This window comes from Ruditapes philippinarum, unplaced genomic scaffold (assembly GCF_026571515.1).
Source record: "Ruditapes philippinarum isolate M1 unplaced genomic scaffold, ASM2657151v2 ctg128_1_1_1_1, whole genome shotgun sequence".
NCBI lineage: Eukaryota > Metazoa > Mollusca > Bivalvia > Venerida > Veneridae > Ruditapes > Ruditapes philippinarum.
In genome coordinates this window covers 948135-969840 of record NW_026861563.1, presented here as the reverse complement: position 1 = coordinate 969840, position 21706 = coordinate 948135, and the positions used below count along the sequence as shown (strand labels likewise).

The 21706-nt window shown below is 31.3% G+C and overlaps 1 protein-coding gene across 3 annotated transcripts in view; it reads right to left on the bottom strand.

The window, feature by feature from the left end:
* LOC132716153 (alpha-actinin, sarcomeric-like) overlaps positions 1-21706 on the bottom strand; it is a 51347-nt gene that overhangs the window by 11066 nt on the left and 18575 nt on the right. The window contains exons 4-16 of one of the 3 annotated variants that reach the window (XM_060699353.1): positions 16622-16709; positions 13177-13255; positions 10795-10876; positions 10189-10274; positions 8640-8732; positions 7900-8130; positions 7523-7599; positions 5485-5614; positions 4118-4209; positions 3457-3565; positions 3059-3121; positions 2459-2536; positions 2053-2208 (exon numbers count right to left, since the gene is read on the bottom strand). In XM_060699353.1, the coding sequence (XP_060555336.1) occupies positions 2053-2208; positions 2459-2536; positions 3059-3121; positions 3457-3565; positions 4118-4209; positions 5485-5614; positions 7523-7599; positions 7900-8130; positions 8640-8732; positions 10189-10274; positions 10795-10876; positions 13177-13255; positions 16622-16709 (1364 nt within the window). Of the gene's footprint in view, positions 1-2052; positions 2209-2458; positions 2537-3058; positions 3122-3456; positions 3566-4117; positions 4210-5484; positions 5615-7377; positions 7455-7522; positions 7600-7899; positions 8131-8639; positions 8733-10188; positions 10275-10794; positions 10877-11772; positions 11852-13176; positions 13256-16621; positions 16710-21706 lie in introns of all 3 variants that reach the window. The other 2 variants (XM_060699355.1, XM_060699354.1) reach the window with 2 other exon arrangements.

Below are 21706 nucleotides of genomic sequence, written 5' to 3'. Positions count from 1 at the left end.
TTATTTTCAAAGTGAAAGGGGCATAACTCTGCCAAAAATCATCGAACCATGACCAAATTCGAACTTGACCTGTATTTTCTCATGACATATCCATATGTCAAGTTTGAGTTGATTGTGTTGTACCGTTGGGGAGATAATGAACGGAAACTGAAAATTTCATATTATTTTCAAAGTAAAAGGGGCATAACTCTGCCAAAAATCATTGAACCATAACCAAATTCGAACTTGACCTGTATTTTCTCATAACATATCAATATGTCAAGTTTGAGTTAAATGTGTCCAACCGTTCTTGAGATAATGAACGGAAACTGAAATTTCATATTATTTTCAAAGTAAAAGGGGCATAACTCTGCCAAAAATCATCGAACCATGACCAAATTCGAACTTGACCTGTATTTTCTCATGACATATCCATATGTCAAATTTGAGTTGAATGTGCCCAACCGTTCTTAAGACAATGAACGGAAACTGATGATGACGGAATGACAAAATGACGGAAGGACGGAAGGATGGAAGGACGGAAGGACGGAATGACGGAACAGGGTAACACTATATGCCCCGGCCATTACATGGCGGGGGCATAAAAATTGAATTCTTAATTCTTTTTACACTTTACTTTATATACTTGAACTTTAAGTATTAAACAAATTGGTAATTTGATTTTATTTTGATACTTCCACTACTACCCATTTAAGAAAGCAGGATTACCACAATATTAATGCTAAAGTATGTGTAATGCTAAGATGTTAATAGTAATTAGTGAACATAGATGATTGCGCAATACTAACCTCCTATCCAAGCAAAGGCATGAAAAACATACATGTATGATGAGTAAAAAACATAATGGGCAAACAAAAATAATATCCTAGCAAAACTTTTCAGTGACCCAGATTTTATTAATTCTCATGTTCTGCATCTTTACATTTTTTTTTTTCAAATATACTGCTCCATACCCAAATTCATTTTAAATTCCAATAGATAACCCCACATAGAATGGTAAAACTGCAGACCGAGTGTTTAATAAAAATCTGCAAAGCTGAACTCAAAACTCCGAGTACTAACAGTTTGTTGCAGTTAGAATTGGGTCATGCAAATATGGGACTGGGGGCAGTAAGTCCAGCAGTATCATTTTTAACATGATTAAATACTATATAACAATTTCATAAAACCTCATCGAGACCTAACATAAATTCAAGATCACCAAAACATGTCTTAGTGTATTTCAATTATATGTATATGGCTTACAGCAACTATGTAATTAAAATGAAGTGATTATACTAATTACATTAAACTAGTGATAATTTAATAGAAATGGTTATGCCTTTACATGAATATATTTCTTAACTTCTTTACTACTCAATTAATAATGATCATGGTAAAAAAAAAGAATCAATGCTGTATATTTTAAATGCATTATCAATATCATCATTCTACAAATCATTCAGTACCATCATGACAATATTTAACTTTCAGGATTCTAAATATTGCACAACTAGCTTATTTACTTCATAACTTGTTCCTTTATAGCATCTATTATCTAAAGGGTATAAGCTATATCTTATGAAATATGTTTATCAAATTTATAAACTGTGTTTATAATAAAAAAAATTAGGAACATTCATTTCCAAAGCAATATTTTAATAAATGATAAAGAACAATTTGCTAAGAATGACCCTCATTGGCAAAACAGTAAACAAAACAAGCATCATAAAAAGATAAAAAAGCAATCTATGATGTCATCTTTACTAGCAGTATTCCATCTTTATGGATTTGTTGATAGCATCTAATTTTGATATATATTTTCAACATCTGGTTAAAATTCAAAACATTTGTATGCCTTATCAAAACTGTAATACTTTTAAGTGATCATTTCAAATAATATATTACAAAGTAAATCAATCCAAAAGATGATGACAAAAAACCTCTAAGTAAACAATGACATCATTTCATATTTTTTCTTAAAATAAATCAAATAAATGTTCAGCTAGCAATTTGCAAAAACTTTAGAACCCCTAGGGATTGGATAAAACAAGATAAGATATAGATATATACCTTAGGATCAACGGTAGTGTATGGATTCTCTGGGTTGCTGATGCCAATAGAAGACGAGAGAGATTGTGCTTGCTGGGCAAGACGCATAATAGCATTGAATTCTTTGTCTGCTTCTGGAAGTGTTGACTTGAACTGTTCATGTGCCTCAAACAATTCCTACAAATATAGTGAAAATACAGGTTAAAAATTCTCATACATTTTGTACATAAAATAAGCAGAATTATAACTTTCATTTACTTTCATAAACTTTACAAAATAAGAAACTTAGATGATTTCCAACATCTTGTTTTGTAATGAAAATAAATTCAACTTAATTCACATTTCTGCAGTGTCTTAATTGAAATTTAATTAAACTGCAATTATCATTTCCTTGCTACAATTTGGTGATTAAATATAGGTATAATACCTGAATTTCTTCAGTTGTGTGTACAATAAACATGTCTAACAGATCTTCCTTGGCTCCATCCAGCCAGTTATTGAAAGGCTGAAAACAAATTATGTTATATAATAACCTGCATTCATATTAAATTGTATATTACATTATGATTAACAAATCAACTAATATTGATATTAATCAAGATTTCTTACTGATTTCACATTCTTACTGATTTAACAGTTTAATACTATATAATGGCATCAACATTTTACAGCCTCCTGACACCATATTGTGATTGAAGCTGAATATCATGTGTTAAAGTGCAAGCATTTTTTTTTACACTTTGTATTATACTAAATAATATTGTATTGTGCTCAACAGTATAAATAAACAAGTTTCAGAATGCTGTGACAGAAATGACAGTGTATTTAAAACATCTATAAGGCATGTTGTAACATATGGCAGACTGAGTTTCAGTAATTATATACATTCAAATTAGAGAGAAATTTACAATAATTTGTAACCCAATATATCCCTGGATTTATAAATCCAATCTGTTACCCTGACAACACAATTTTTCTGTAAAAGTAGAACTAATTGTGTATATAATTGATGTAACAATATACTTACTGCTGCTCGTTTAGCAAACTCAAGGTGAAGTGAATCTATCTTTTCTAATATATTTTCAGCTTCCTGTAAAGTAAATCATATCAATTAAAACATATCTAAAAATAATTTACACATTTTATACAAATTACGTAAACTCAGATTTATCTAATTATCAAAGTGTGTTTTCCTTAAAACTTTAACTTAACAATAATCATCACCCTGTTTGAAAATATCACCAATGTAAACATCAAAGATTTTCTGTCCTGACAGGCGCAATCTCAAAACATATTAGACCAGCATTTATGGTCAAAGAAGTAAAGCAATATTTGCGATGAAAGAGTTTATACAAGAATAAGTTTAGGAAATAAAGAGTTCAAATGCTTTAACACGACAGTTATATAAATGATGATGTTTCTTACATCTAAGGCTACCCTCCTTGTTGCAGTGAGGGTTCCAAGTCTGTCCCATTGTTCACAGATAAGTTGACAACGTTTGTTAACAGCTATTATATCATGATATTCTAAAGCACTGGAAACAAAAACCAAAACATTTTATTATATAAGCAAAAAAAAAGTTTAGATAATTGTCTCTTAGTTTAAAATTATTAAAATTTGAAAAAGATCTATTACATAACATACAACTGTCTCTATGAAACATTGTTATAAGTAAGACTTTATCTGCTGACTCTAATCTATTGCTCTCATCTAACATTGTTCATACTCTTACTTTTTTTGCTAACAAAATTGTTTTATTTGCCATACAATATTAATTCTATATTGCTTCTGACGTTTTTGGATTGGTTTAATTCAAACAACATTTATTTAAGCTTGAGGTGTGTAGCTTTCAATCAAATTATTCAAACATTCTAGCCCACTTCCTGTGAATAACCAGTATTGATGTCTTAAAATGAAACATGGTTTTCATGTTGGTAGGACTTGAACTCATGATCCCTAGTTTGAATGGCAGTTTTACCTTAACCACTATGCCATTGTACCCCTTATGATTTCTTAAATAAAGTCATGAAATGTGAATCAAGGGAGGTAACAGTTAACATATAGATGTATGAAGTAAGAGTTTTACTTAAGTTCCTGTGCTATGGCTGCTATTTGTTCTACTCTGTCTTGATGTGCTGCTAGATCACTCTCAAACGCTTCATGCTTCTTCTTCATTGCCTAAAATACATAATAATATATGATATATATGATATGACATCTGATAACATCAATAACATAAGTACATATATATGTTTCAGAAGAGTGTACTTTGAAATGAAAGCATATGTCAAAAGCAAGTCAATTACTACAATTAGATATATAGAGTCATATTTCATTTATTATTGCGTACTAGTTCTGGGGATATTTCACACAATGATAAATAAGTTTACAAATTAATGATTTTGCAAATCATGCGTCTTTTGACCTAGTTTTTATGTTAACAATAATTTCTAGCATGTTTTTATCAAGACATTTGCAAGTAACTGTGACAGTCCATTATAACCCTAGTACCCCATCCCTAGGGCAGTGCATGGGTAACCTTGGGAACTAAGCCAAGCTTTTGAATGTCCCGGAAATGCAGGGTTAACCTGGTAGTTTTTTTTGTGTTTTTTGTGAGCATGTCAATGCCAGAATAGTCCAGAACATGTCCTATGCACAATTTGTGGACATTTAGCAGGGACTTTACCATAAAGGGTGGGTTCTTTACTAGAGCTTTGATAATGGGTATGCCACAACAGTGGTGAAACTGGCTTGTGAATTTATAAGAAGTAAGTAAAGTATGCATTTCAATGCATAAACAAGTCATTAAATAATCACAAACTTGAACACGTCTTACATACTTTCTACTAATAAAATCAGTAATTCATAACAGGAAAAAAGTAAACATTAAGAGAAAATGATCATCAGTACTTTGAACAATTGCCATATTTCTAATTATCTCAAGTGATTAATCCGAATATAACTGTGGTAGAACTTTCATTACAGGATAGAATGCAAGAAATGAGAATTTAAGTAATAAAGAATAGTACATCTAGTTTTTTTATCAAATAAATAATGCATCAATTTAATGAGATACACACTGATGCATAACCAGGAGGAAATTCACTCAGCTAGTTCTTATCTTTGTTATATTAATGCTGATACAACTAATAGATCTGATCACAGAATAGGAAATTAGTGTAACCTATTTTATGTTTTTTTGACAGGAAAGCATATATCAACTAATTCCCATAACAGGAAGCAAAAAGAATAAAAGTAATATCTGACCTTAAAACAACATTATCTTAAAACATTTGACAAACAAATGTCATATATATGAAACTATGAAGATATTGGCCTGTGTGTGACTGAAAAAAATGGAAAGTTTCCTCAAGTCAGTTATAATATTACACCAATGTAAATGTCAGGACAATACGAGGACCCACAGAAAAGTCCTAACATCACTATGCATACCTTAACATCATTAAGTCTACATCTCTTGAAGTCTTGACTCTGTAACATGTCTTCCTTACCCTCGGCCCAGTCCTCATGGATCTCGCAACGGTGACGGAACTTCTGTGCAAGATGATCTAATCTCTCCAATCTATACAAATATCACATGTTGCACAGTACTATAGCTATATTCTAATCTATTCAAACTACTTTTATCTTGAAAAACTTAGTGAAAAATATCAACTAAATAAAATAGGGGGAAAAAAGTTAAAGATGTATGTCAGATTTAGGTTAAACTAAATAAATGCTTTCAATACTTCATAAATCTCTCATTTAGAAATTAGTAAATGTCTGTATCATAAATAACTTACACATGATGAATACAAAAAAACTTGGATTTTAGTATTAAACAAAATGATAATTATATAGATATCATTGCAATTTTATCTTGATTAAGACAAAAAACTACTGGTTCAAAATTTTTCTTTACTTTCTAAAAAGTTGTTGTATTTAAACAAAATTGAAAATAAACTTTGAACTATTACAAAGTTAGAAGTCAATGTTCCAATACCCAGGAAGGACTACTAAAATGTTACTTTTAATATTTATCTTAATCTACAACCCAGCATGCTTGAATCTGCCTGAAAAAAAATCTACATTTTGTATCTGCTTTGTTTCATGTAACCTGAAAAGACTCATCACTACTATTAGCCAAGATAAATGTTAGTTTTACTTCCACCAAAATATAGGAAATGTTTAACAGAGTTCCAGATAACGTGCGTATCGGCGTATTTTACGCTTCAAAAGCAACTAAATACGCACCATATTTCAAATTTGTTGCGTTCATTTACGCACGCTATAAATCAGATACGCATAGAATGAAAAATCGAAGCGTATTTGGTGTGTACTTTCATTTTCGAAACAGCTGATTCCATTTCCGTTTAACAGTTGACTGTGTATCTTTTTCCGTTTAATACCCGCCAAAATACTTCCAACTAATTTTCATTCTGTAAACCAGTCAAATTATGTCTTTATCGCGTAGGCGCTTGGTAAAACGTGTGGCTTGATTTCCTTTATAATTGTAAGCGTTTGGTAATAAAGACGTACATCATGGCTGCTTCCAAACCAAAGCAGAGGAAAACTGACAATTTTTTTAACGCAACTCAGTTACCCGCTAAAACAATTGTGAATCCTATTGTTGAAGACATTTTAGATCGTGTATTTAAAACGAAAAGGGCGAACATTGTGAATCGCAACACAACATTTGAAAATTGGCAAAAATGTTATCCGTGGCTTTCAAATTTCATACATCTGACTTGTCATAAATTTAAAGCTGGCAATGTATGGGCTAATGAAGGTGCAATAAACATGCAGAAATCGGCAATTGACTGGTGATTATTTGTAACGTTACTGTTTATGTATTGTCACCGATTTTTGTTGTAAACAATATAAAATAAAATAAGAATATGGTAAAGGCCTTTCAATTGAAGTGAATTCATGCTAAATATCTGCTAAATTAATACAAAATAAATATCTTTAATGTATTTTCATTAAAATATATTCTATTTTCAAAGGATCATATTATTTTTGTACAAAAAAGTAAGTAATTTAATTGTACCCTTTTGATTTACGATATATCTAAATTTACCCCCACATTCTGAAAAGTGGGGGTAATTACCCCCAGTGTAAAAAAATTATCTGGAACTCTGTGTTAGTATATATAATCATAACAAAAAGGGTAAAATGGGAACTAAATTTCAAAATAGAGAGAAAACAACTGATAGCTGAACTCCTTTGTCATGTTCTCTAAATCTGCATGGACACCTTCCTCATGTTCTATGATAGACTAGTATAATGATTATATAAGTACACCATCTACCAGACCCATTGTAATAAGGGTGTTGTAAAATTTACCTCCTCAGCTCGGATATTAACCAGTCCTCAAAGTCTTTTTCGGCCGTTTCCATACGGCCCCATGCATTTGATATATCCTGTAAAATATTTGCAATATTTGCCAATAAAAAATTTGGTTAACAGGTTAGGAGGCACACACAATTACCTTTGTAATTCTGAAAGTAGCCATTCCTCAAAGCCTTTTTCTGCAAATTCCAAACCTTTCCAGGCATTTGCTATGTCCTGTAAAACAGTTCAGAACAAGTCACATCATGATGACATGAAGCTGACAGGTCACAGTGATATATATCATAATGTTATCATAAAATATGCTTTAAAACATTTCATTAAAAACTTCACTGAAAATACCAATGTAGAAAGAAATTTTCTTGAATTCAACAACATACTGGGAGCCTAGTGCTCATGGTTGTAACTCTGAAATAAAACAGGTACCACAATTTTCAAAAAAACTTTTCAATTTGCATGTTGATATAACATCATATCTTAAAATTCCTCAATTTGAATGATTTTAACATTACTTACGGAGACCATTTTTCCTTCAGTTGGAAGATATGCTGGTCTGTTACTAAGTCTGAGTCGTGTTTGGAGAGTATTGAAACTATTTTCCAGTTTGGCCTTGTCTTCAAGCTTAGGGGGCTTCTGTTTACGTCTGTAATCTCTGAATTCATCAAGCTTTCGTTGTGTGCCGGGTAAAGTATTGTCTGTGGTTCTGTTCTCCAACCAGGGTGTTGTTTTCTTGATCCATGCCAATAACTGATAATACAATGATACAAATACAATTAAAGGTTGATATTTGTTACATTTTATGGCATGATAAACAGTATCAGGTTCTAATGTCTGCTGCAGAACTTCCAGAATGTGACAAAAACTGATTGTTTTAAGAGACAAAAAAGTCTATAATGAAAACTTTATCAATTGACAAACTGATATAATTTATATTGCTGTAAAAATGTTGAAAATTCACGAATAATCTAATTAGGGAACTGTTTAAATAATTTGATATATAAGTATGTATGTATGTATTCTTAATGAGGGTTCATCCGCAGAGTACCGACCCAGGACATGTCACCATTAATGTCCTTAAATGTTATTGTCAAACAAAAGGTGACCTATAACTTTTGAATTCAGTAATTCATTGAATGATACTAAATATGTATGGAAGTTGATATAAAAATTATTTTCACTAATTTATATGGAATGGGTTTGGTTCAGTGTTACAAGGCAAAATCTTAAGTATATTCCTGTGTTTGTATGATACTTACATCACTGGCCAGTCTTTCATATTCTTCCATCAATCTCTCATTCTCCTGGTTCACTTTCAGCACTTTACAGATTCTGTTAGCAGCTGTTTCAGCCTGTAAATACATGTATGTTACAGTTTATATCAGATGGTAAAATATTTGTTACAGTTTATATCATACAATAAACAACGATATCAATATATAAACATTGTGACACCTGCTGCATCATGTTTATCTATCTCAAGCCAATGATGAATTATATGTTATACAATATGTTACATTCTGGGACATATTACACAACCTTTTAACTGTAAAAACTTCAAATTTTTAACAAAATATAATATTATTCAATGTTATACATGAACAGTTAATAAGTAAGAACAATTTAACATCTTGAAGGTTCTGTTTAATTGATCTACTATAGGTTTTAGTACAGAACACTCAATTTCAATTTCAAGCAAATTCATTGAATGCTACCTTTATTAATATTTATATGGTCAATTGTGGTACTGTCCATTTACACACTAAATATCTTAAATATACTTAGGAAATAGATATCAATTCTGAGTGCATTGTTGTAGAATAATGCACGGTTTGAGTTCAAATGCGTAGTAATATAATCACGAAGGCCGATAGGCCTGAGTGATTAATTACAAAGCATTTGAACGAAAAACGTGCATTATTATACAACAATGCATGAAGAATAGATATCTATTTCCATTCTAACACGTCAAGAAAAAATATAATTATTATTATAAAGTTGGACTTTATGTTTGGTGGATAAATTTGTTTTCGCCTCAGAGTTTCCAATAGAAACGTTCTTTAAAGGCTGTTCCAGTGGGTTGAAAAAAAACTGTCGTTAAATCTACCGTGTGTAGAAACATTTTGAGAATAACGAATTTTGAAAACGTTGATAAATCTTTGTTTGTTTATTTTATTTTACTCTATAATTTTTCAAGCGAAATACAAATTATTAAAAGTGAAATAAGTGTAAAACTTAACTCGTTTGCGACATTAAAAAAGCGTTCTTGATTTGATTGTTGTGCACGTGCTGTTTGGCGCTACATTGTGACGTCACGTAAACAACACTTTAAACGTCTGTACAGCGTTAACGACTGAATTAAAGATATTGGTGTTCGGATTCATTTTCTTAGTTAGACCATTTTCTTTCATTCTAGATAGCTTTCACAACAAAATTCGACAAAAAATGTTTTTATTTATCAGATTTTTTAAACAAAATGGCGCCCTCAATGTGAAAATACACAGGGAGGTAATAAGAACGGCGAGTGCATTGTTGTAGAATAATGCACGCTTCGGGCCTTCTTTGTCTATATAGCAAAAAATCCGATAGTGTTAGAATTGTCCACACTGTTCTGGACAAAACCATTTATCATTTTTGATGAAAATTTCGTAATTTGTATAGTGAACAATGCAGACCATGATCAGACAGCAGGGATATGCCAGTGATCTTGGTCGGCACTGGTTGCACTGGTGAGATTTGGTTTCTGTCTGTAAGGTAGTGGTTAAAATATACTTAACAAAATAATTCTGATTTAGGATTGAAACTAACCTGTTGTGCCCCTGAGAAAGCGTGGTAGTATGAAGAGACGTAGGCCATAACTGATCTCTCATCTGGTTTGACTGAGTTAACCATATCTATAATAAAACAAGAAAGAAATGTTGTAAAGACCTAGAATTATATTAAAGAAAGAACATTTTATTTATCTAAGGAGTGGTATGTTAAGAGACTGTATTTATATTATCGTAGTCTTTGAGTATATATACATCTGCATCAAAATTAATTCATTGCATATCATACTAGATGGTTTAAACAGGCTGAATAAGACACAGAGATCAATTTTAAAATGTATTAGTACAGGTATTAATTACATAATCAAGTCTAGATTGTTCATGAAAGGACCATTTACACAAAAAACAGATTTCAGGACATGTACAATTGTAAAATAAAGATAGGAAGAGAATTCTGTATTTTGATTGTTAAATTTTTATTCACTAAACTTTGTATGGCTTTAAGACTAAGTCCTTTTGATATCTACTTTATTGCAAACCTCCTAGGCTTACTTTTAATGTAAAATGACTATCTTATATAATCAATAATGTCTCTGTAAATAAGCTTCAATTAATTAGATATGATGTGGTGACTGGTTTATTTTACCTTCTGGGTCCAACATGCGTGGGATATCCAAATGTTTCTCGGCAACATCGAAAGCTGTGTTCAAGTTCTCCAATGGATTGTCCTACAATTACAAACATTGTCTGTAAATCAATGCTGTAATCAACTTAGTGACCAATTCAACTGACTGAAGCATCAGAAACAGTACTTTATTGGGTATTATAAAAAAGGAACATTTTTATTGACTTGCAAACAACTAAGATTATATCATTAAACAAATTAGTTTTGCTGTATAACCTGATTGTGGTCTCAATTGTAAAATGTACATTAAACAATCTTAATTTTTAAAGATGTAACATCATCTGTATAAACTTATAGGGAGATTAAAATTGTTGCCTTCCTTCTTACACAAACATATTGAAGGTTTTTGCTTCCTTTCCATTGTTCTACATCAATTAACAAAAGAAACAACACTACAAATGTGAAACAAACAATTTATAAATTTCAAGTGTTTCTTTACATGATAATTGTGATATTATCTCGTGATTTTATATTCAAGTTTCAAGTAATCTTTTGAACGCATTCATGGAAACTTCAAGTAGAAGATGATGACTTAAGTATCTTAGGATACATATATTGACTTTTCGGCGAAAAGATCTGATATTTACGGATATTCAACTTCAACTGTCACTTAACAGTTTAATTATCTTGAAATTTGCAGTATTTATCATAATTGTATTGTATCTTCCTGAAAATGTACAAAGACCTTCATAATAATAGCAATTTATTAAAATAATGGGGCTTTTATAGGCTGTGGATATCTTTTATAGACTTTGGATATCTAATACAGTTTACTGTATCACTAATAAGTTATCAAATGCAGTGTTACATATAAACAAGCTTACACCATGAAAGCAAAACTCATTTAACTAAAACATAATCGAAAGCAATAGAAAATAAAATTAAAATTTAAAAACCCTATCATGCTTCACATCTGTTTGTCTGGTCCCCATGTCTTACCTTAGAGAGGGCATGATAATCTATCAAATCAGGCCGATGTCTATGAATCAATGCACAGAATGCCAAACCATCTTTGAAACTGAAGGATAATACAAACAACATGCAATGCCATGGAAGTAACCTTCCCAAACAAATGAGAGTAACTTTAACTTAGACCAAATTTTTCACAAACAAAAGTATGCTTGCTATCTCCTTTCCTTACTTTGTAGTTGAATTCTTTGGTATACCCTCACCTTATTTTGAAAAGTATTATGGAATGTACATGTCAGTCTTTTTGATAAATATTCTTCATTAAGCAATGCATATTTCAAATCTTAATATAATCAAGATTATAATGAGATATCAACTGAACAAATATGCTAAATAATCAGTGTCAAAATTTTCCGTCAAGTTAGTCAAGAGACAGCAAACACACTTTTTATTCGGCCTTACATTACGCAAGTCACTATTAACTTCCTTACAGGCTCAGATACACATGCTTGTTAATAAACAAATTTAGTTTGGTTATTTTTATCTCTAATTTTGCTGTAGGGGTTTTTTCTTCTACAACTGCAGCTAGGGAGTAACTTTTTCAGTTCCATGCACTTGTAATGATCATCCGTTGATATGTTGAAATCTCTTGCTGTGTGTTTCAAATAAACCAGAAAAAAAATAAAATAAAAAGACTGCTCCCTCAGACAATCCCATGCATAAAACTAAACATTCTGCAAGCTAACAATATGTAAATAATAATCTGGTAATGACATGTTAACACATATAGCACAAATCTGTTCCTGTCATCTGTCAGGCACCGGGCTTTCTCTCCTGGGGGAACTCTTGTAAATAATTCAAAGATATATTACAATCTAAACAGATTCAGACAGCTAGCTACACTTTTCTCCCCATGTTTTACAAAGAAAAGAACCAAAACAGAAGAAACTAAGTTGATTTTTTTAAACACAAAGTAAAATTTCTGTAAAAAAAATCTGTAAAAAGGAACAAACAAACCTAATATGCCAAAAGCAAATGTAAGCTTAAAGAGATTTGTTTACATTTCATTTCCTCTTCTAAAATTAAATAATGTCAAATGAAAGTTAGCATTTTTGTACAGCAAATAAATAGCATCGTTCTGTTTGAAAACATTAAACTTTATTTTCTGCTGTAGTTGTAATTCCAAACTTTTAAAATATTAGCTTATATTTATTCATTATCATGTATTTCCAGGAAGTGATGCAGTAATATATTCATAACCAGGTATCTGAATTTCATAGCTTATGTTTTTTTTTATAAATATTATAGCAAACTCTGTAAACTGTATCTGTTTAATATTGTATCATATCTGTATACAACTAATAACTTATAAGTAATGTAAATGAAGCAGAAACTGGGAGGGATTTCACACAGGCAGCATGTGGCAATGTTTACCCTCGAAAGTTTGTAGAAGTCTAGGAGTTCTGGTCTATGGCGATGTATCAAAGCACAGAAGGCCAAACCATCCTTCCAGCTACAACAGCATATCATATATGGTCAGTGATATTGTCATAGATAATATACAAGAAACACCAAACATGGTATTACACTTTAAGTTAGATCATGAAACCTATACTACAAAATCTGCTGATTTTAATCACTTAAATAAAAAGTGCAATTGATAAAAACAACATAACAAGTGTACAAAAAGCATAATCAAGTTGTTATATACACTCTTTAAAATCAAGACAAGGAAGTTTTCCTGACCTTAGTCATTTTTATCAGAAGAACAATAGATACAAAATAATAATAATTTCCAAATATAATTTCATTGTGACATAAAGCCATTGTATTTCATCATGAACTTTAATTTCACACAGTAGTTCTGACATTTCTATGGGACAATTTTAAATTGAAGTAAACTTCAACCCCTCTTATCAATTCAAAAATGTGAAAATTTTAATAACAATTAAATGACTAAAAAGCTATACTGATACAAAACGAAGTTAAGTAACTTTTAAGGATATTACAAACTTCCCATTTATTATTAGTCAATTTAACAAGAGCTGTCGGTAGGACAGCAACGCTCGACTATTCTTAGTGCTTGATAGTAAAAAAATGCCTGATACAGTTACCTCCTCCTGTTTACAGGTTGGGGTCATGATGGTGAACAAGTGTGCAAATTTTCAAAGCCATATGTCAATGGACTTTGAAAATATTTGAGCTATTACAAAAACTTTAACATAAATTCTAAGTCGAAAAAGGGGCATAATTCTGTCAAAATGCTTGATAGAGTTACCTCCTCCTGTTTACAGGTTGGGGTCATGATGGTGAACAAGTGTGCAAAGTTTCAAAGCCAAATGTCAATGGACTTAGCAAATATTTGAACTATTACAAAAACTTTAACGTAAATTCTAAGTCAAAAAAGGGGCATAATTCTGTCAAAATGTTTACTAGAGTTACCTCCTCCTGTCTACAGGTTGGGGTCATGATGGTGAACAAGTGTGCAAAGTTTCAAAGCCATATGTCAATGGACTTTGAAAATATTTGAGGTATTACAAAAACTTCAACGTAAATTCTAAGTCGAAAAAGGGGCATAATTCTGTCAAAATGCTTGATAGAGTTACCTCCTCCTGTCTACAGGTTGGGGTCATGATTGTGAACAAGTGTGCAAAGTTTCAAAGCCATATGTCAATGGACTTTGAAAATATTTGAACTATTACAAAAACTTTAACGTAAATTCTAAGTCGAAAAAGGGGCATAATTCTGTCAAAATGCTTGATAGAGTTACCTCCTCCTGTCTACAGGTTGGGGTCATGATTGTGAACAAGTGTGCAAAGTTTCAAAGCCATATGTCAATGGACTTTGAAAATATTTGAACTATTACAAAAACTTTAACATAAGTGGTTACGCCGACGCCGACGCTCGGGTGACTGCAATAGCTCTACTTATTCTTATCGAATAGTCGAGCTAAAAATTTCTTTGAATGAATGACGTAAAAACTTGATTTATTATAAACCTTTCAGTAAAACTGAGTCATTTTCAAATTCCTCAGTAGGTGTTCATTTCCACATTTAAACTTTTCAATTACTTCATGATTTAATACACTACATCAGAAACCTGTCAGAATAAACTCTTCATGATCTTGAAGGGTGAAAGTTTCATCTATTTTTGAGCCTCATTTACTTCAACTTTAGAATGTTTATGAATGCCCTATCATTTAAAATTTTTCCTGCTTTGATTATATAATGCAGGTTTGTACTGACAGAATATGAAAACAGAAGCTTTTGGAAAATTTGCTTAGCCATAGTTTTCAGTTTTCATTGGTTAATGTTTGTTTCACATTACAAATATTTTCCTTATTGAACTATTGTTTTATCATTTAAGAACCATTGATATTCTTCTCAAAACTGGTCCCAAGTATCTTTTAAGTGGTAAAAACCCCAAAAGAATTCATATTAGCTGTCAAGCTGAACACCCATAATCCCCCTGGAGGATGATGAATGGTAGAATATCAGTATAAACACTGACAGCATCTCTCAGTCACAAAACAACCAAAAATCAATCGTCTTCTCATGAAATAGGTCCTGTTATTTGAGTCAGTTTCTCTCTCTGAGACTAGCATATGATTCACTGAAGTTAATACCAGGAACTCATTGTAGAAACAATGAAATTCAAGATGTGTAAATTCTTCTTTCACATTATTGTTGTCATTTACATTGTTGTCATTCAATACCAGCTACACAATTACAATATGGCACCAAACTGTTTGTTCTCTCATTGGAAATGAAGCATTAACAGACAAAATCATGATGCTATGTAAATGATGGACGGGAACAAATATGAGCCGCGTCACAACAAAACCAACATAATGGGTTTGCGACCAGCATGGATCCAGACCAGCCTGCGCATCCGCGCAGTCTGACCAGGATCCATGCTATTCGCTTACCAACCCTATTACAAGTAAAGAAACTGATAGCGAACAGCATGGATCCTGATCAGACTGCGCGCAGATGGTCTGGATCCATGCTGGTCGCAAACCCATTATGTTGGTTTTGTCATGACACGGCTCATATGATGATGGACGCGACAAATATGATGATGGACGGGAACAATTATGTCTTCTGTGTATTGAGGATCTAATTTCATCTATATAAATCTATGTACATCATTATCTGTCTATCTCTGTGATCTTTGAAATCTTTAAATGCAAACAAATACTGCATAATTGTTCATTGTTTGTATGATTGAAAGATAAGCTAGATGGGTGATCAGTCAATATTATAATCTATAAATATTACTATTTTAAATGCTCTAATCTAAAACACTCTGACACTTAACTCTTTATTCTCAATAGCTAAAAATAGAACTTTTTACAACTGAATCATTATTAACCTCTTTAAAACATTTAATGTTCTATGAAAAAAAAATCTTTTAAGTTTTAGCTTTATTTGCACTATGATAAATACATTTAAAAATAATTTCTTCTGCACTTTACGGTATTCAATGTGCTATACAAATGTATACTGAATATAACAGCAGAAAAAAAATAGCAGGAGGCCTCAAGGCTCAATGTAAGGTACACATTTATAAATCATGTTGAAAGGAGCACATAATTTTGCTGAATCAAGATTTGTAACAGGGATGGAAATTGATTATCAGCCTTTCTATATAGCGGTTTCAATAATTTAAATAATACTCCGGTTATATTTCATATTCATCATAACTTTCACACCTGACCCAAAGTTGTTGGCATTTCGGAGACTCAAACCAAACAAAAACTACACCTTCCACATGGTACTATGATCATAAACTTGGTATCTATACATTATAATCAACATAGGAGAATATTTTACCTGTCACACTTCTAACAATTTCTATCGTGCCAACAGATACATACCTAAGATGAAAGTTCTGCACATTAACATTTTTGTATGGAGCTGTCTTTCTCTGGCACCATAACAACAAGCCTTCCTTAGCTGTCAGTTCTGAAAATTATAATAAAAATCTATTTATAGCTTTTCTAATGACTATGTACATATCTATTTTTCTGTTTTACCTTTCTCATAAATATTTTATAACATTTAGTTAATTAGTTCAAAAATAATTCTTTTAGATCGCCAGTGAATCTAGATCATTCCAATAATGTTGTTGGTCATGTGTCAGGCCGCTTCCTGGACTAGCCAGTACTGCTGTGGTCATGGAAAGAAATACGGTTGTGGCCTAATTAAGATTCAAACCCTATGTCATAATAAAGTCTCACTTTAACTCTTTCATCTCATTTAAACAGTTAAGGTCAAATTCTGTAACATAAAATCAGATAATGTATAACTGTAAATCAATTGAATTTTAACATCCTTTAAAATACATATCTGTACACAGTTGAGAAGGTTATGACATTTTTATTACATTTTAGGGGGATATTTTATAAAAACGTAATAAATAAAAATATCTAAAATGGTTTATTAAAGGACAAATTTCATAAAATATAACACAATAAGGACATCCCATCATGGTGCTTGCTACATCTATGAACATAATGAAAACAACCAAGCCTGAAGATACTCATGTCACCTTTAATGTCACCTTGATGTTTTGCCTACCCTAAAGCTTGTACACTGCTCTTTAATTACATCAACATCATTATAAAATGTGTGTGTATATTTTTTACGTATGCACATTTATCATTCTAAACATTTTACTATTACATTTAATTCATGAACTATCAAATAGGTAAAATATTTTACACATCTCAAATTTGGGTGCAGCTTGTACATGATTTATTTGCATTTTAACATGTTTATTATAATTTTATAGCCTAAAGTTTCACCTGCCATGAAATATTAGAGCAGAAAGAAAGTCTGTATTTTACTCATGCATTTCAGCAGGCAATTTAACAGTTGAATTTTAAAACAAGTAATTGCCATAGGTGTTATACAATAAACCTCTGTTTAAATGCCATGCAAATTTTAAGGTCTAGCCTTTTTAGTTCTCAATATAAGGTCATTTAAACATTCACATAACCTTGCCTCTTCAGGGCATTCAGCTACCAGCACTATTCTTTATTTAGAATATGGTCATGATATGCCACACCCACAGACACAATCACTTACATAATCATAAATTACTGGTACTTATAATGTAATAAGCAAAAAATGAACAACTGGGAGAATGATCATGATTTTTTCTCATACATGTATATCATTGTACATGATTATGTTACAAATCATTGGCCAGTAGTATTTATTTTAGGAGCAATAATTTTTAGATCAATATCTGGAACACATGACTAAATGGTATCGCTTGTTTTCAATAACTGGTTTATATGTCAACAGTCCTTGAAACATCAATGACACAACAACTGAAAGCCTGACACATGTTAATTATCTAAGTTCAATCATTATTCAATAGTAAATTCAATGCCATAGTAATAAGGGTTGTTATAGCATTAGACAACCAATTAATAACATGGTGTAACTTGTGCCATTTTGATACAAAAACTGACAAATTTGCTGGTACCCAGTTCAATGTCAGATTGTAATTTCAGCAGGAGAGAGAGAAATACAAAAGCAAAAGCTCTAACACAATTTTTCTTTCTCAGGTGCAAAAATCTGTTTGTTATATATATTATGTTCTGGCAATGTTTCAATGTAAAACAGTTAACACATTCAGCTAGATTAGCACTATTTTCTTATTATTGTGTAACACAGCATCTATTGTTTGACACAGAAATATCATTAAAATGCCACTGAGCTAATTCTTTACCAGCTGAAGCATAGTATACTGCTTTAACATGATCACCAGTTAATAATAAACAGATAAAGTATAAAAATCATATCCAGGTGATGACAAAATCAAATTTGACCTATTTTGAATCTTTAGCACTCATGTCCATTATTGTTTTAGAATTCACATTATTTTTACACTATAACAAATGTAATGCATAACTTTCAACATAAATCTATTTAAATACTTTTTTTTCTTTTCTTTTCTTTTATATTCATACACCTATGATTTTGACAAGAAGGTCTTGTACATGTATGACAGTATGTACATGATTATGTGATGAAACTCTTTTTTTTTTATTTACATGTTTATTGTTGGCGGGATTCACTATTGTACAATTAACAGAGAGAACACATTCAAAGAGTCATGAGCTAATGTCTGCAGCAATCAGATCATTTTAAACAGTAAGGAGCACTTACAGAACATAAAATCATGCAATATAATAAAGTGAATCAGAATGTAGACAGGTATGATATGCATTATTGTAGCATGTGGCAATAATTAGCGAAGGACAGACTCCCACATGTTGTTTGCTCTATACATAGATGATTATCTACCATCAGCCATGTATTATCATGTATTACAACACCTTGTTAATCTATACATCAATGTTTGGTCTACATAAATTATAGTAACACTACCTAGTGGTCATCTATCTCTTTAACATCTGCTAGCTCATTTCATACCAACATATACATACAGGACATCTAACATTCAAAACTGCAGTGCACAAGCAAACCCTTTACTAACACATTTTTTCCATATTGCAAAGTAGAAATATTGTTTGCTTGCTTAATTTGACCCCACTTATTTCAAAAATATTTTGAATTCTTTCTCAAAGTGCTAAAAATAGCTTCATTCAATTACAACATTAGCTACTGTTTTGAATGGTGTACTCTGATTATACCTGCCAGGTGGTAAACTATGTAAAGCACAGCCATAGCCAAATATCAAACATACCTGTGAATATCTCGTGGAGGATAAAGCATACAATTAATATGAAATGATTATATTTTTTTCCACAAGAGTGACATATTATAATTATATTCATGGGAAAGAAGACTATTTATTATTTTCCACAATGTATAAAAGTTCCCTCACAAGTATAAGTTCCAACCAGCAATGAAACACATCTTTGCACATGAACCATGATATAAATAAAAGTTTTTGGTAAGTCAGACTCAGAGGATTTGTGAAACAATAAATCATCAACAATGCTGCAGCAAATCATTCAAACTTACACATTAGCAATCAAACTAGGCAATTTAAAACAGGTAATAAAGTAATGATAAGAAACATATCTTTCGGATGTTTTGTATTGAAACAGCTCTAAATTTTGGTAAAACATTTTGGTAAGGTATATACTCAAATCCCAGTCAGACCTGATAATAAATCAATCGGCTTGAGGCCACCATCTGTACAGTATAAACTATATGATTGATGTAGGGCTCATCACATTTAATTTCTGACCTATTAAAACTCACTGCTATCTCAAGAATGTCAACATCTCACTATTGGATACTATGTTACTTTTTTATTTGAAGTGGAGTCAGATATTCTACATGAGGCATGTATTTTTGTAATTCACAACATTTATTGTAGACGGTAGTATCTTTGTGGCCTTTTAAAAGGGTTTGAGGTTACAAGCAAACAAAGGTCAGTATCCTATTAACAGTCAGGAAACTGCTGTAAGATTTGAAGTACTGTGAAATTGTATCATGTAACTGTCAAGTCTTCCTTGATCAACTTGTTTTCCAAGTGTCACTAAGATAGCTTTGAACATTGTAAAACACTAGTAATCTACTTCAATTATCTGTTAAATTTGTGACCTGGCCTGTGTGGGAACTTCCATTAAAATGATATAAATTGTAATTTTTACCTATTAATACATAATTATAGGATACATACTTTAATCATTATACCAACTATAAGAAACTTACATTCAATGCAAAGCAGGATTTGTGGTTAAAAAGACAACAACAACAAAATTTCAATAAAAAAACAGTTGTGTTTCACAAGCCCACTTAGGATTGGTAGGCCCAAGACGTATGTTTGTTTGAAGTCATTAACCACAAAAAATATGCAGGAAATTACCTCAAAATTATCAGTATGATACTATCAAAAGATAAACTGACATAACAAGTTTTTCCACTGACAAATGTATTGAAATAGATAATAAAGTATCCCACAACTGACCATATATGGTGAAAAACTTATTGACTATTAATATTGAGATGACTACTTGTATTGGAATATGACAGCAGCTGACATAATATGACATACAACTATGATCATGTCAACGAAACTATGTCCAACATAAACACACAAATTATACTTAGATAGGTAAATACTGTCTTAACTCTCATTAAACAAACAATGTTATTATACATGTATATGCTAGTCTTCATATCACTCAATTATCTGTTCATTACAAAACTAATAAGTAGTAAAATGTGATTAAAGTTATTAAGATTTTTGTGAACGTGAGTCATAGCTCATTCCTCATTAACAATTTTCTTCCTAAATATATATAACCGCCTCAAAAAAAAAGAAGTTTCTTTTGACCCAAAGAGTAAGACCTGTTCTGATCACTGATAAACCATGAATAATACCAGAAAATCTAGAGAAAATATCTGGAGTAAATTTATTCAATGTACTATTAACTGTGAAATATATAAAATCTCTATCCTGTTTCAACTTATACTGTGCCAAACAGCAGACAATAAAACTCCCCCACTGCCATTAAAATCCAGACAAAATATTTGGTGCTTTAGAGTTTCAGTTTCTATGCCTGACGATAATTGAAAGTTCATTCCAGGCAGGAAGCTTTTAGTGAAATAAATCTGCAAAATGTTTACCCATGTCATTTAAAATATTCATTTTACACTCCTCAAAGCATTAAGACCTGGAAGTAACTTGTGAGTATGTGAAAAAGTTAGACAAAATTATACATTTGAATGAAAAGCAAAATGTCTTATGTGTCAAAATATGCCTGGCATTGCAGTCATCAAATTTAGTACTGGCCCGATGGCCCATGGCCAGTGAAAATTAGTTTGGGCCAGTGAAAATTTTAAGAAAAGTAACTTAAATATATAGTAGAATAAATTCAAAACTGGAATTCGGGCTTGTTAATTTAAAATCTTAAATTCATTGACTGGTATTCACCGTATTGTACTTGGTTTCAGGGACTACCTCAGGA